Source organism: Pararge aegeria, chromosome 14 (genome assembly GCF_905163445.1).
Source record: "Pararge aegeria chromosome 14, ilParAegt1.1, whole genome shotgun sequence".
Lineage (NCBI taxonomy): Eukaryota > Metazoa > Arthropoda > Insecta > Lepidoptera > Nymphalidae > Pararge > Pararge aegeria.
Window position 1 is genome coordinate 6,561,221 of NC_053193.1, and position 13,981 is coordinate 6,575,201.

General features: G+C 35.2%; 2 protein-coding genes across 2 annotated transcripts; one reads left to right on the forward strand and one right to left on the reverse strand.

Annotated features, from left to right (window-relative positions):
* The first annotated feature begins 332 nt into the window (after nucleotides 1–332).
* Nucleotides 333–9,159, forward strand: LOC120629651 (serine/threonine-protein kinase N). The gene is made up of 2 exons (XM_039898646.1): nucleotides 333–1,865; nucleotides 6,989–9,159. The coding sequence occupies exons 1-2, from the start codon at nucleotides 580–582 to the stop codon at nucleotides 8,781–8,783; spliced, it is 3,081 nt and encodes a 1,026-aa protein (XP_039754580.1). The 5' UTR covers nucleotides 333–579; the 3' UTR covers nucleotides 8,784–9,159.
* A 1,246-nt stretch (nucleotides 9,160–10,405) lies between these two features.
* Nucleotides 10,406–11,313, reverse strand: LOC120629652 (BTB/POZ domain-containing protein KCTD2). The gene is made up of 2 exons (XM_039898647.1): nucleotides 11,024–11,313; nucleotides 10,406–10,926 (listed from the first exon to the last, which is right to left on the reverse strand). Exons 1-2 carry the CDS (start codon nucleotides 11,222–11,224, stop codon nucleotides 10,474–10,476), a joined length of 654 nt encoding a protein of 217 aa, XP_039754581.1. The 5' UTR covers nucleotides 11,225–11,313; the 3' UTR covers nucleotides 10,406–10,473.
* Between the last annotated feature and the right edge of the window lie 2,668 nt (nucleotides 11,314–13,981).

Here is a 13,981-nt window from a genome sequence, read left to right on the forward strand (position 1 = left end):
AAAAGTATCGAAAGAATCTAATGTTATGATAGTCTTTATATAGTGTTTTACATATATACGCAGTTGATACGGTAGTAAATAGCTCTACTGCCCACCTTTTCCAAAACAAAAGTCAGTATAAAACTAAGACAAAGCCAACGCAAGGTATCATGATAAAAGGTCCAGAAAAACTTACATAGGCAGGTTTCGTCAGCTCAAGTTTCAACCAATAAGGATACAAATATAACGCTGCCGTATGCTATGGTTTCATTATTAGAGCAATATGTATTAGTCTATGGTACTTTATCATTATCTATGGAAGTGTTTCATCCACTTCATCACACAGAAAAAAACACTTGATCGTCTCTTGGTTTCGTTGACCGAACAACTTGTTTATAAATTGTTTTCTAATTTAATTTAAAGAAATAAGTTTATTTCTATGTTTATACAACATGGTTTCTTATAAAATTGCAAAAAGTATTTATACTATAGTTAGCTACCTAGGCGCCTACGAGTTGTGATTATAAAGCAATAGTAGTGATATTTTCTCACATAATTATGGTTAACTGACGTTATAGTTAAGACTGTGCATCCTCAATTATGGCAGACCCAGGTTATTACCACAGTGATTATATTCGATTCGGTGTCAAGTATGGAGTTAAGACGGAGTGTATTCCAGAAATAGCTTTGCCGTCTAAGTTGGAAGAACTCAAGGATGTCATACGTAGGGAGATACGTAAAGAACTCAAAATAAAGGAAGGCGCGGAGAAGTTACGCGAAGTCGCCACCGATCGAAAATCTCTATCTCATGTAGCGTATATTGTCAAAAATGCTAATATAAAGCTTAACGAGCTGAAGTCTGACTTGCAAGAGTTGGAATCGCAACTTCTTTTGTCACGCGGTCAGTCGACACCGACGTCGCCGGAAGACTTGTCTTACGATGAAGAGATCATACTGGCCTCGGAAGCAGCGCAACAACAGCGTCAACTGGGAGAAGGTACGACTGATCGGAAGTTGGCTACGTTAGAAAAACAATTGAATATAGAGTTAAAGGTGAAACAAGGGGCCGAAAATATGATACAGAGCATTAGTAGTAGCAACCAACGTGATAAAAAGCTCCTCGCTGAGGCACATCAGATGCTCGCCGATTCAAAGGATAAGATTGAATATCTCAAGTTGCGTATTTCAAAGTTGAGTAAGCAACAAAAGGGTGATAATGCAAGTGCAAATGGAGATGGGAGAAGTACAGACATAGGTGGAGTTGAACCTCTGCTTGATGAGAGGATTGCAGAACTACGAAACCGCTTACGCATAGAGGCAGCTGTGGTTGAAGGATCTAAAAATGCCATAAGACTTTTACAGAGTGACAAGAAGGTAACTGATAAGAAAGCTCTTCAAGAAGCCCAGGCTAGCTTGCATGAATCCACTCAAAAGTTAGATTTGCTTCGTAGGTCCTTAGATATGCGCCGCCAAGAGCTACCTGCTGAAAGTGCTGCATTTATTGAATTAGGACATGAATTACGTAGCACTGGCTCTAGTCCTGGGTACATCAGTTTGTCAGGTGCAGGTGGACCAAGAAGCCAATTCATGTCCCCAGCTCCAATGATCAGTCCATGTGTGCAAGTGACAGGTACATTGGAGGTTAGATTGATGGGTTGTCAAGATCTATTGGAGGATGTGCCAGGACGTAGTCGTAGGGACCCACTAGCTAGTCCTTCAGACTTAAAATCCTTTGTCAAAGGAGTCACAATACGTAACTCAATTAAATATACCTACAGCATTAAAGAGGACACAAGCAATGAAATCATGGCAGTGATGAAGTTGGACAACCATACTGTGGCTCAAACCAGTTGGAGACCTTGCTCTCAGCAGGCCTGGGATCAAAGGTAATTTTAATACATCAATAGTATTAATTCTTTTGCTAGTTTATTAAATGGTTAGTAAATTAAGGGTTTTCTGTTGCATTACGGGATAGGCGGTACTCTTTTCATGATGCATCATAATATTTTCTTAACACCTTGTAAATAATGTGGAATAATGTTGGAACAGTTATTTTGTGTTTTGTTGAACTTCAACTGAGAGCAGATTTTAAACGTCAGAGAGTGACAAAATATTGCATAACTATTCCTTTGTTTATTAAACATCTATTTGTAAGGCCCTGTGTTGTTTATTCCAAAGCACGATAACGTGTAAGCAAATGTAAGGTGTTCCCTTACAAAAAAGGATAAATTACTATAAATATTGTGCTTACCATAATCAAACATCGACAAATGTTTTAAATGTGAAAAACCAAGAAAAAACAATCCTTAAACCATACATTTTATTGAATAGAATCAATATAAGGAACTATTTTTCTCTACTCTAGCAAATTTAAAATGCTTCACCAACAAAAATTTACAATGTGAAAATGTTTTAACAAAACTTAAACATATATTTGTGCAAATTATAACTTTTTTGCAATAGTTAATTGCATAAATCATCCAAGATGTGTGAACATAATTCTTTGGATCTATTCTTTGAATTATAATCTTTATGATTCTTTCATGTGTGATTACTCATATGTACTATCTTATCTATAGGCCTTGTTCACATATTTGTTATGTGAGTAAGATTACTCTACGATACTACCCTGTGTTAGTACTACAGTATGTCATAATTTAATATGCTTAAACTGCAATAATAAAGGCACAATAATTTAATAACTTTTCAATACATTTGCTAAAATGGTGGCTCTTATTCACTCCTGTCTATTATATAGCTCTTGAGCACAAAAGATCCTGGAGGGTCGAAGTGCATCCGCCAAAGCGGGACTCATTACAAGATAGATATAGCTCTTACTCACTATTTTCAAAACTACAGTATTACTTTTAACAATGTGTAGTAAATACTAATCATAATGTTATTGGATATATAAATCACAGTTCAAATAATTTGCGCTTTATGAAATACTAAGACCTCTCTATTTCAATATCATGTTTCTTTTTCATTAGAATTTATTAAGTTCATGTCCGTTTTTGCTTAGGTAAGAGTTAGTCTTGAGCCATTTTTTTTTAAACAGAGAAAATGCCTAAGGCACGCCGCTCCAGCACAGCTCCTGCTCGGGCAGGAGGCAAATTTCTCCCCGGGAAAAGGATGAAAAAATTATCTTCTCCCACAGCTTAATTAACTCTCAGACACTCTGGTGCACAAGTGGAAATAATATCCAAATAATATAATATGTGTAATAAATAAACGGGGTAAACTTCTCCTATTCCCTGTTCCAGTGCTTTAAAAGGTGGACATGTTAATTACATCTCTTTTGAGCAAAAAGAGTTGTTATGAGGGGCTTGCACCTACTTAAACCTATTTCTGTCCTCTGAACCTATAGGCAAGAGTATAGGATGCACTTACGTATTCACCACATGCCCTGGAACCCTATTTGATATCCATGTTTTAAGCATCATGAGAAATTCGCGCTTATCTATCAGATTTGCCCGCTCGCGATTGAGGAGTCAAACTCTATCGTCAAAGTAAAATGGACCATTACACTCTAAGTTTTAGAGTCGCAAATCCTATAATTTTATGATTTTATTTGACAATAATTCTGTCAAAAAACCTGGGCTAGAGACTTGTAGCGAAATTTGAGATTTAATGCGAAACAGAGTAAAAGATTATTTTACTCCGATGTTCAAGTATTTCCTTATACTATCATTGAAGAATTCCTGTGCTTTTACTTGCCCTGACCGATACACACACTCTCAAACAACTTTTTGATTGTGAGCGAGCAACACTTGTTAGTTAGTTAGTTAGTTAGTACAAGTGTTGCTCGCTCACAATCGAAAAGTCGCTCGGATATTATTTGTTTGGCTGTTGTACTCCACTCAAAAAATATATATCTGAAAGTTTAAAAAAAATATCTTGTCCTTTAAATAGTAATATTTCAATTATGAAAAAACACGGTTAAAGTACGAAGATTTCGCGATTAAAATGTGGTACATTTGGCATCCCAATTTCGGAAATAAGAAATTCAAAATGTTTTTATTCATGTAGGCCTATCACAGGCACTTATGAAAAAAGCTAAGTTTTCCAAGGAGGGAAAAATATTCAAAATATTTTTTAAAAAGACGAAAGTTAAATGGAGTCTAAAATTAGGAAATGTCAGACTCCATTTAACGCGTTTCGAATGCGCTGATAAAACTAGCTCAGATACACAATCACAGTGTAATCCTATGAAAAACAGTAAATTGTATATTTTTACGTTTTAATGCACTTGTGTGCAATTGTGCATTGTACATGCTCAAAACATCGGCGCGTTTTAAGAGCGACGTATTGTTTCTTTTTTACTTCTTTGTAATAGGTGTATATATCTAGAAATGTCATTAAATGAGAATGTCTGTTTAAACCAAACTCTTTAAATTGATCTGAAATTTCTGAGATAGGCTGTAATTTATTTTTGTGGTTCTATTTTTATACAATCTTAAACTTATTATCAGCTGATTTCAATAACAAAAAGATGTGAAAGGGAAGAAAGGGGTATTTATAAATATATAAATCCCTTCAGCCTTCGAGCTTAGCCGATTCAAGAGCCTTAGTCCTTGAAACTTGTAACCCTATTTAATATAAAACTCAGTTCTAAAGAGGTTCAGTTAACATAAAGCCCTTATTGTATGTTCGGTGTTCCTATGGATTCATTAATTGTTAATAACGACTGTAAGTATTAATAATAGTCTCTTGATACTGTCCTTACGTGTGCGCGCGGTTCTTTACACGCGCTACTTGCAGTACGAGTGGAACGAAAACCGCATCAAGAATTGAAAATGAAAATTTATTGTTCACAAATCACCATAGCGGATAAGGCGGAGAGACCTTGTGATAACAATAAATCAGATACGAAAAGAAACTTCACCGAAAAAAGGGTCCGGAATTCTTTTTTCGGTCATGCTGATGCTCAGATAGTTTAACTGACTTTGCAATTTCAATGGGGATTTGCGTGCCCCTTCAAATACCAAAATATTCTTAAGGAGAATAAACGTCTGACAGGCGCGGGTCGTACCTCAAATTATGCTTAAACTAAAGTCTGTCTTCTAGTTTCAAGAAAACATGTTCTGAACCCACAACGTGGGATAGGGGCAAAAAGAAGACTTAGTATTGCTTTGATTTGAGATTGCAAACGATAAATGATGAAATGCTAAGAGCGATAATGATGGGATAATTCTATAACTGTAAAAAAACAACCTAACCGTTTTCGCACACAGAACCGGAACTACGGCAATATTTACAAAAAAGAAAACATTAAATTATTTGAGAAATATTAAAGTCTTGGACATGGTTATTTATAGGCTTGTTCAAATGCCTTACCTACTCTTTGAAATTCTAAAAACTCCTTTTGAATCCGCTAGCCACGTACTCGGCAGTTCTAAATTTCGGGCTAAATGGCTTGAATTTTTGGAACACTTTTGCGGACTCCAAGTTGATTTCGTTCAATGATTGGATATTGAAGGATTGAGTTGGAGGCAATGATGTTGTTGCGATGTCGAGCGTGCCCTTGTGTGCTAAGGCACTACACGAGCAATAGATTCACTACGTTAACAGTTTAATGTAGATACATATTCTAAAAACGCAGCGATTAGAAATACATGTTCCATAAGTTTAAGATAACCTAGACTATGATAGTGCGACCAAATTTAATCGAAGCAACCTACTAAACGATTAAATATTCTATATACTTTCTATATGATACTTTAAACTAGTTATTACACCCGAAGCTCCATTAAACAACAAACTGTTATTTGGCATAGAAATAATTATTTCATTTACTTAGTAAATCAAACGACTAACCTGTTAGGGAATACGGCAGTTATTTTAAACCCATATACCTAATCGGTTTCCAGGCGACATTGTAACAGAACGCCAAAACGTTTAGCAGCACGTATTTGTTGGTAGGTTTAATTGCAGGTATTTTTAATGGATATGCAGTATATCTACCGCTTTAAAGCTACGAAAATTTTGAAGAACTCCTTGGTTAAAGCTGTGGATTTAAGTGGCAGGTTCCGGGTTGTATCCTCGGCAGGGGCTATTTGGGAATTTACAATTTCTGTATTTTCTCTGGTCTGGTCTAATGGGAGGCTTCCATCGTGGCTAGTTATAAATAAATAAATAATTTATATACTACGACAACGCACACATCGCCATCTAGCCCCAAATTAAGCGTAGCTTGTGTTATGGGTGCTGAGATGACTGATGAATATTATTTATTAATACTTATAATATACATATAAACACCCAGACACTGAAAAACATTCATGCTCATCACACAAACATTTTTCAGCTGTGGGAATCGAACCCACCGCCTTGGACTCAGAAAGCAGGTTCGCTGCAAACGGCGCCACAAAGTCAAAGTTACCACCCTACCGATAAATACATGCCGTTAAGCGATTTACCGTTCCAGCACGATATCGCGTAGTAACCTATTGGGAGTATGGGTTTAATGTAACTGCCATACCCCTAACATTTTAGCCCATTACCATCTTAGACTGCATCATCACTTACCATCAGATGATATTGCAGTCAAGGGCTAACTTATAGCGAGAAAAATAAGTATTTTTACGGCATAGATGTTCATAATAATTGGTTTTATGTTCCCGATTTTACCGAACCGTGTCTCTTATTTGTATATTTGATATATTTAAACGAGCAATACTGTTAAATAAATATTTAAATATATTTTCACGAAAATGGCTAATGGTATAGATGGAGTTTTGGATTCTTAAGTTTTTGCTTCGTAAGTTTGTTGTTTTTGTTGTGAGATGTCGTTAAAATACCATCCGAATATTTTATATTGCTTGGGCTTAAAACTGTTCTCTCGATTCGAATGAAAATTTATATTTAGTTAATATTACTTTTCAATAAGTATCATCTCGGAATAAACGCGATTATACACGCAGTCATAATGATTATTTAGAATGTTTTAATAAACTACAATAATATTTAGTTAAGATGTCGAGTTTACTTGTTTGTCTTATTGTTTCAGATTTACCATCAAGCTGGACAAGTCCAGAGAACTGGAAATTGGTATTCATTGGAAGGATTGGCGTGGGCTGTGTGCTGTAAAATTTTTGCGTTTGGAAGAATTTATTGATGACATCAGACACGGCATGGCATTGGAACTCGAACCTAAGGGGGTTTTATTTGCTGAAATCAAATTTTTAAATCCAATTATTTCCAGAAAACCTAAACTACAAAGGCAGCGTAAAATCTTCAAACAGCAAGGCAAGAATATACCGAGACATGATATGCGCATACCTGCTGTTGTGATTGGCAGACTTCTGAAAGGATCCTCACCTTCTATACAGAATATATCTCATATTCAATCACATCAGCATGCATTTGAACCTAGTATTGACAACAAAGATATTGAAAATCCTCATGCTACACTTGTCGGAATGGCTGCAGTGCGACCACTGGGTCTGCCGACTACTCCACAGACGCCTATTACTCCACCACCAAAACCAACGTTGCCTTTACAGCCACCTCCTAATGTATCTACCCTCAGAATGGAAAAGGAATTACAAGAAGCGTTTGCCTTCCTAGAAGATTCTTATACCAGAGACTCGTATATCTCAAAAGAACCACAAACTTCTTCATGCAACACACCTCTTGTTGAGTACCCCCCATCGCCATCACCAAAATTAGTTCTCGAATTTCCAAGCAATGAAGATCAAATAATAGAGGTAACAAGTAACATGCGTATTTCATCATCACGTTCTTCGTCAGTTATAGAAACACTGGGTAAGGACTTTGATTCTAGGAGGCAATCAGGGGACATGTCTATGACGAGCTTTAGACTTTTGAGTGTTTTAGGAAGAGGTCATTTTGGAAAAGTAATATTAGCTCAGTATAAACCTACTAATGAATATTTTGCGATAAAAGCTTTAAAGAAAGGTGATATAATTGCCAGAGACGAAGTTGATTCTTTACTGTCTGAAAAGCGTATTTTTGAGGTAGCCAACGCAATCAGACACCCATTTTTAGTTAATCTATTTGCATGTTTTCAAACTGACCAACATGTGTGTTTTGTGATGGAATATGCAGCTGGAGGTGATCTTATGATGCACATACACGCAGATGTGTTCACAGAACCCAGGGCAGTATTTTATGCAGCTTGTGTAGTATTAGGTTTACAGTATTTACATGAAAATAATATAATTTATAGAGATTTAAAACTAGATAACCTGCTCCTTGATACTGAAGGATATGTAAAAATTGCCGATTTTGGTCTATGCAAAGAAGGAATGGGTTGGGGAGACCGCACTGGTACGTTTTGTGGCACTCCAGAGTTCCTTGCTCCAGAAGTTTTAACTGAAACTTCATATACTAGAGCTGTTGACTGGTGGGGCCTTGGAGTTTTAATATTTGAAATGTTAGTGGGAGAGTCCCCATTCCCAGGTGAAGATGAAGGTGAAGTGTTTGACTCCATTGTGAATGATGAAGTTCGCTATCCTAGAACTTTATCCCTAGAAGCCATTGCCCTGATGCGTAGATTACTAAGAAAAAATCCAGAACGACGCTTAGGGTCCTCTGAAAGAGATGCAGAAGATGTGAAAAAACAAGCATTCTTTCGCAATGTTGACTGGGAGCAATTACTACTTCGTAAAGTCAAACCACCATTTGTGCCAACAATTAATAACCTTGAAGATGTCAGTAACTTTGACAGTGAATTTACTTCAGAAGCGGCAGTATTGACTCCACCTAAAGAGCCTCGTCCTCTCAGCAATGCAGACCATAAACTCTTTACAGACTTCACATACATGGCAGATTGGTGCTAGGAAAAAATAATTCAATACGTTTATTATATTAAAAGAAGGTAGAATAATTCTTAATCATAAAAACCCCATTGCCTTAAATGTGTGAGTGAAAAAATCTGTATTTTGATATATTAATCTTAACTATACAGAAGGGTATCTAATGTAGATATACCATGTTAACTTGTATTTAATGCAGTTGAATGCAATATTTTATAATAAATTGTGTAATTTAGTATCGTAAGTTTTAAATAGCCCTAATCTTTATTTTTTTAAAAACATTGTGTTACAGATATATATATTATGTAGTTATGAAATGATTAACGTAGAAATTAAATATTTTAAGTAAAAGCGTGTCAAATAAATCATTGTTTTCAGTCAATTCTTTACTTATCAGTGAAATAAAGATATCAATAAAATATTTTTTTAACTATTCATTTTATTATAAAAAGATTTCAAACAAACTTAGCCAAGTACAAAAATGTGAATTAGAAAACATTATTTTAACATTAACTGCCTCATTGATCTAATGGTTTGCATGTTTAACTATGGATCTAAGAGTTTGATTCAATGATCACGCTAAAGTAATCAGTACACCCCAAAGTTAGGCAGTTGGGTTTTTCAACCCTGTGTCTTAACCAGCACTATTTCTATTGGTCTTTGTTTTTACTAACAAGTGATATTAATTGTAAAATTAAATCTGCACTAGAGCAGTGTGGGTGCATTCATGCAAGTTCTAATAAAATTGCTAAATCCCTCTCTTCCATTGCAGAGAAGAATTATTCCCAGCAGTAGGACATTGGGGATAACTGGCTTAATCAATAAACTTTTATGTTTCTCATTAATTTATGCGCATATTAATCTATTACATATTTGTACTAAATTTCTAGTTTATGTCTGATAAATCTTTATTAGTTTCCTCAAGCACAAACCAGCATTTTCAATTAAAACCTGAGTATTGCTCAATATATTTCAGGCATTTACTTATTAATTTAATTTAGTATTTAGGTATTTGCCATTAAACTAACCTAATGAATTAGATAAGTGTCTTACATAAGGCACCTAATGGTGTCAAGTCTGTTGTGCACAAATTTCTTTAAGTAAAAAAAAAGATACGTCTTAAATAGTGCTATCCTCTTCCACTGGAATTATTGAACACACTTGAGTAAGATAAAAACCTTTTAGACCCATAAATTAAGCTAAGAGATTAGGGTACAACAGAATCAGCACCAATGTTAAAATCTTTCTATCACATTGCGATGATATCAATGATTTTTATTATAGAAATGTTACATCCATATACAGCTGTTTCTATAATTTTAGCTACTGCTTTCATGACATTTTTTCTTACACCAATTAGGTTTTAATTATTCCAGATTGGGTTATAAGGTAAGTTTTGGGTCTTTACTTTGGGATGTGTATGTAACATAACTATTAAACTTATATATAATAATATCATTGATGTTAATTAAGCTTTTTTGCTTATTATTAAGACTTCCACATCTTGACAGGCCAGATTTTTAAATTATTTAAAAATCTGGCATTTAAAATATTAATGTATCAAGTGGCAACACTTCTAACAGTTTCATATAATAATTTTTCTAGCGGCTACAATCACATTTAACATGAAATCATAGAACTAAAAATCTATTTCCACACTCTTATATTATTTACACAAAAGTCTTAAAATATTTTTACCAAATATGAGGTATATTCACATTCTTGAACCCTTTTGCTGCAATACTTTTGCCCGGTCAGTGGGCTCAATGTCATTGCTGTTAAGAGAACTGCCACATTCACGGCTGACCACACATAAAAATTCTGCGTGTTCCTCATTGCCATAGTTGTATTGTGACCCAATATTGATTAACTGCTCAAACTTCCACCCGTCAGACATGGTGGACACCATTTGTGTAAGTTCCTCTTCATGAAACTGTAACACTCTGTACACATGCTTTTTTGAGTCTTTGAGAGGCCTTCGCTCCCTCAAACAAATTCTTTCTTTCACTAATCTTATAAGTTCCGTTATATTATAAAATTCTGCTTCTTCTAGAACACCTTCTTCGGCTATGTCGTTATTTATAACGAGCTTACCGTGACGAAGATAATTGAGTACTGGTGAAAAGTATGTAGCATCTCTATCTATTAAATAAGCACCTGTTTCGTCCTGGAAAACAATTGTTGATGTTTATAAAAGGTTCACTTACGTCACTTCGCCATGATGCTAAAACAAGTAATCATTGAATAACTAATTCTTTACTCACCCTATCCGAAATTAAGTCACTGTCCTCTTGTATTAAACGACAAAGAAACGAATTTGGGTCCCTAGATAAAGTAGTCTTAGTAGTTAAAAAATATGTTCCACCAACATTTAGTTTTACCCATTGCTTACTACTTCGTCTTTCATTATTAAATGTTTGTATATTTTCTTTACAAAAATGTTCATCACCTACATAATCCGCCATGGTAAGTAGTTATTTATCACAGACTCTAGAGTAGATTGTACAAAAATATGAGGTTATCTATCAAGAATACATTCTTAGTCTAAGTTTAACACAGATTTCTTTTGTTGTTTTTTTTTTTACTGGCTTGGCAGATGTAACACAGATTAAGAGATTTGGTCAATTATCGAAAATGGATACGAGAACAAACTAGTGTTTGTATCATCTTTACTACTTTGTATAACATGTAAAAGTAGTGATTATATTCTCTTTGACCTAGGTGTCATCTTTATTTGACGCGAGAACTGATTGGTGAAACTGGAGATTCAATATGAATTGCGCTCCCAAAAATTTGGGACCAAATATTTTTAGATAATTTTTTTAATAGCCCTGCCGCGGCCTTTTTTACCTGCGTCAACTACGGAATTAAGCGAACTCCATAGTCTATAACCTTCCTTAATAAAAGGGCTAAAAAAAATTCGTGTGTACTGGTGGTTCCAAATATACAAACATCGCGATGAAAATATATTTCCAATTCCTGCTCTTGGAGCTTCAATCACCCACAATTTGAAATCTCTAGTCTGTTACGTGACTGGAGGTTTCAAGTCGTCACATTACCAATCACAACAATTATCGTCCGGGGAACCTTCTCTAGCTGTACTCCAGAGATTTGTGGCTTAATAACAGCACTAAATATTAGTCGATATCGCTGGGTAAGTAATGTTTACCTAAGTCGGTATGTGGATAGGTTTAAAAGACCCGACTTAGAAGTTTCTGTTTGAAAGATAACTTGGCATCCGTCAGTTTGCTATCACTAATAAAGAATAGTATTAATCATTGAAGAATGAGTAGAAATTGAAGAAAAGATGTAACATTTTGTTTTCAGTTCTAGCGGTGATATATATTCAGTATAGATTTCTGTTTTATATCTCCATATTATTATCAGATAATAATATGGAGATATAAAATCTCCATATTATATCACGAAATTTACGCGACACTTAACTAAAAATATCTAATATATCTATTCTGGTAATTGGTGGTCTAAATGTTTTGACCACGTCACTCTGCAATCATTCTGGTTATACCGGCTACTCTGGAACGAACTAGAGCTAAGTAGAAGATAAACTTGTTTTCAGCTTTTTCTTTATCATGAAATGATTATAAACTTGTCTTGTTTTCTTTTAGCACTTTCTGCCCGCACACAATCAATAATAATGACAATATTTTCAGTAATACGTCCGCCCCACAGGCATAGGGGTTGTTAATGGTAAAGGTATAATATAACATTGTTATAATATGAATGAATGATTGAATGAATACACTTTTATTGTACACCACAGAGAAAATTTACAGAGATACAAATACAACAGCACAATAAGGTAGAACGTACAATTTGGCGGCCTTATCGCTAAATAGCGATCTCTTCCAGGCAACCAAAGGCATACAAGAAAATGTTATAAGAAATAAGTAGGTGGTACAACAAACAGAATTAAATATTAGGATTTAAAACTATATTAACATTAAAAAACATAAAACATAGTATATACTAAACATAACATATTAAAGATATGTACAAAAATGTAAAATATATTCCATACATTTATACAAACATATAAACATACACATACGCTACTATAAATACTTAATTAAAAAATAAATAAAATAAAAGAACCCTAAAAATATGTAGAAAACGAAATAAACAAAAAAGAATACAGTGATCATTTCCATCAATGCCCGGCCGATACAGACAAGTAGTGATCCTTCACTTGTTTCTTAAAAATGCCGATCGTTTGCGCCTCACGAATCTCTAACGGCAGGGCGTTCCAAAGTGTAACGGCCGGAACCGTAAAGGATTTGTGGAAAAAAGAGGACTTATGACCAGGCACCTTCAGGATAAACCTCCTCGTAGAGCGAGCATCCTCAGGAGGCCCTGTGAATACAACTTTCTCTTTGAGATAAACAGGAGTAGAAGGATGGAACAAGATACAGTACAGAATAGAAAGAATATGCAAATTCCGGCGAAGTCGGATTGGTAACCACTTGAGACGAGACCGAAATTGGGAAATATGGTCATATTTGCGCAATCCAAATATGAACCGGATCCTAGTATTTTGAAGTCTCTCAAGCTTATTTAACTGGTCTTCAGTTAAGTCAATAAAGCTTGCGTCAGCGTAATCAATAATGGGAAGGAGGAGAGTTTGTGCGAGCATAATTTTGGTAGGAATCGGAAGAAAAGAACGAAGGCGACGCAAAGAACCCAAAGCTGCAAAGGTTTTTCTACTGACCTCTTTCCGATGATGTGTCCAACTTAAGGTTTGATCTAGATATATACCTAGATTTTTAACACTAACACAATTAAGAATTGTTTCACCATCGAATTCAATAGGCGGAAGGGAAACCCAGTCAATCTTTGAGATTTGGTTTCTCTGCAGTGGAGTAAAGCACATTTAGGCCATGTGCTTTACTCCACTGCAGAATAAGACGTAAATCCCTATTAAAATCTGCAATAGCTATCGAAAGATTCTCAAAGGTTGACTGGGTGTAAATCTGGACATCGTCAGCTTACATATGGTAGAGAGAAGATATGTTATGAGTTATCGAATTGATGAAAATAGAAAAGAGTAATGGTGACAACACGCCGCCTTGAGGCACGCCAGCAGTAATATTACACCATGAGGAGTGAGTGTCCTCAACACGAACACGCTGCCGACGACCTTGAAGGTAACTGTGAAACCAGTCAATCACTGATGGAGATATGTTAAGAGAACGTAACTATGG

What these genes read in the sequence shown, in the direction of transcription:
- LOC120629651 (XM_039898646.1), top strand. Translation starts at nt 580, where the DNA reads ATGGCAGACCCAGGTTATTACCACAGTGATTATATTCGATTCGGTGTC. An exon ending in CAGCAGGCCTGGGATCAAAG is followed by an intron (nt 1,866 to 6,988) that starts GTAATTTTAATA and finishes TTATTGTTTCAG; the next exon opens with ATTTACCATCAAGCTGGACA.
- LOC120629652 (XM_039898647.1), bottom strand. Translation starts at nt 11,224, where the DNA reads ATGGCGGATTATGTAGGTGATGAACATTTTTGTAAAGAAAATATACAA. An exon ending in GTGACTTAATTTCGGATAGG is followed by an intron (nt 10,927 to 11,023) that starts GTGAGTAAAGAA and finishes ATTGTTTTCCAG; the next exon opens with GACGAAACAGGTGCTTATTT.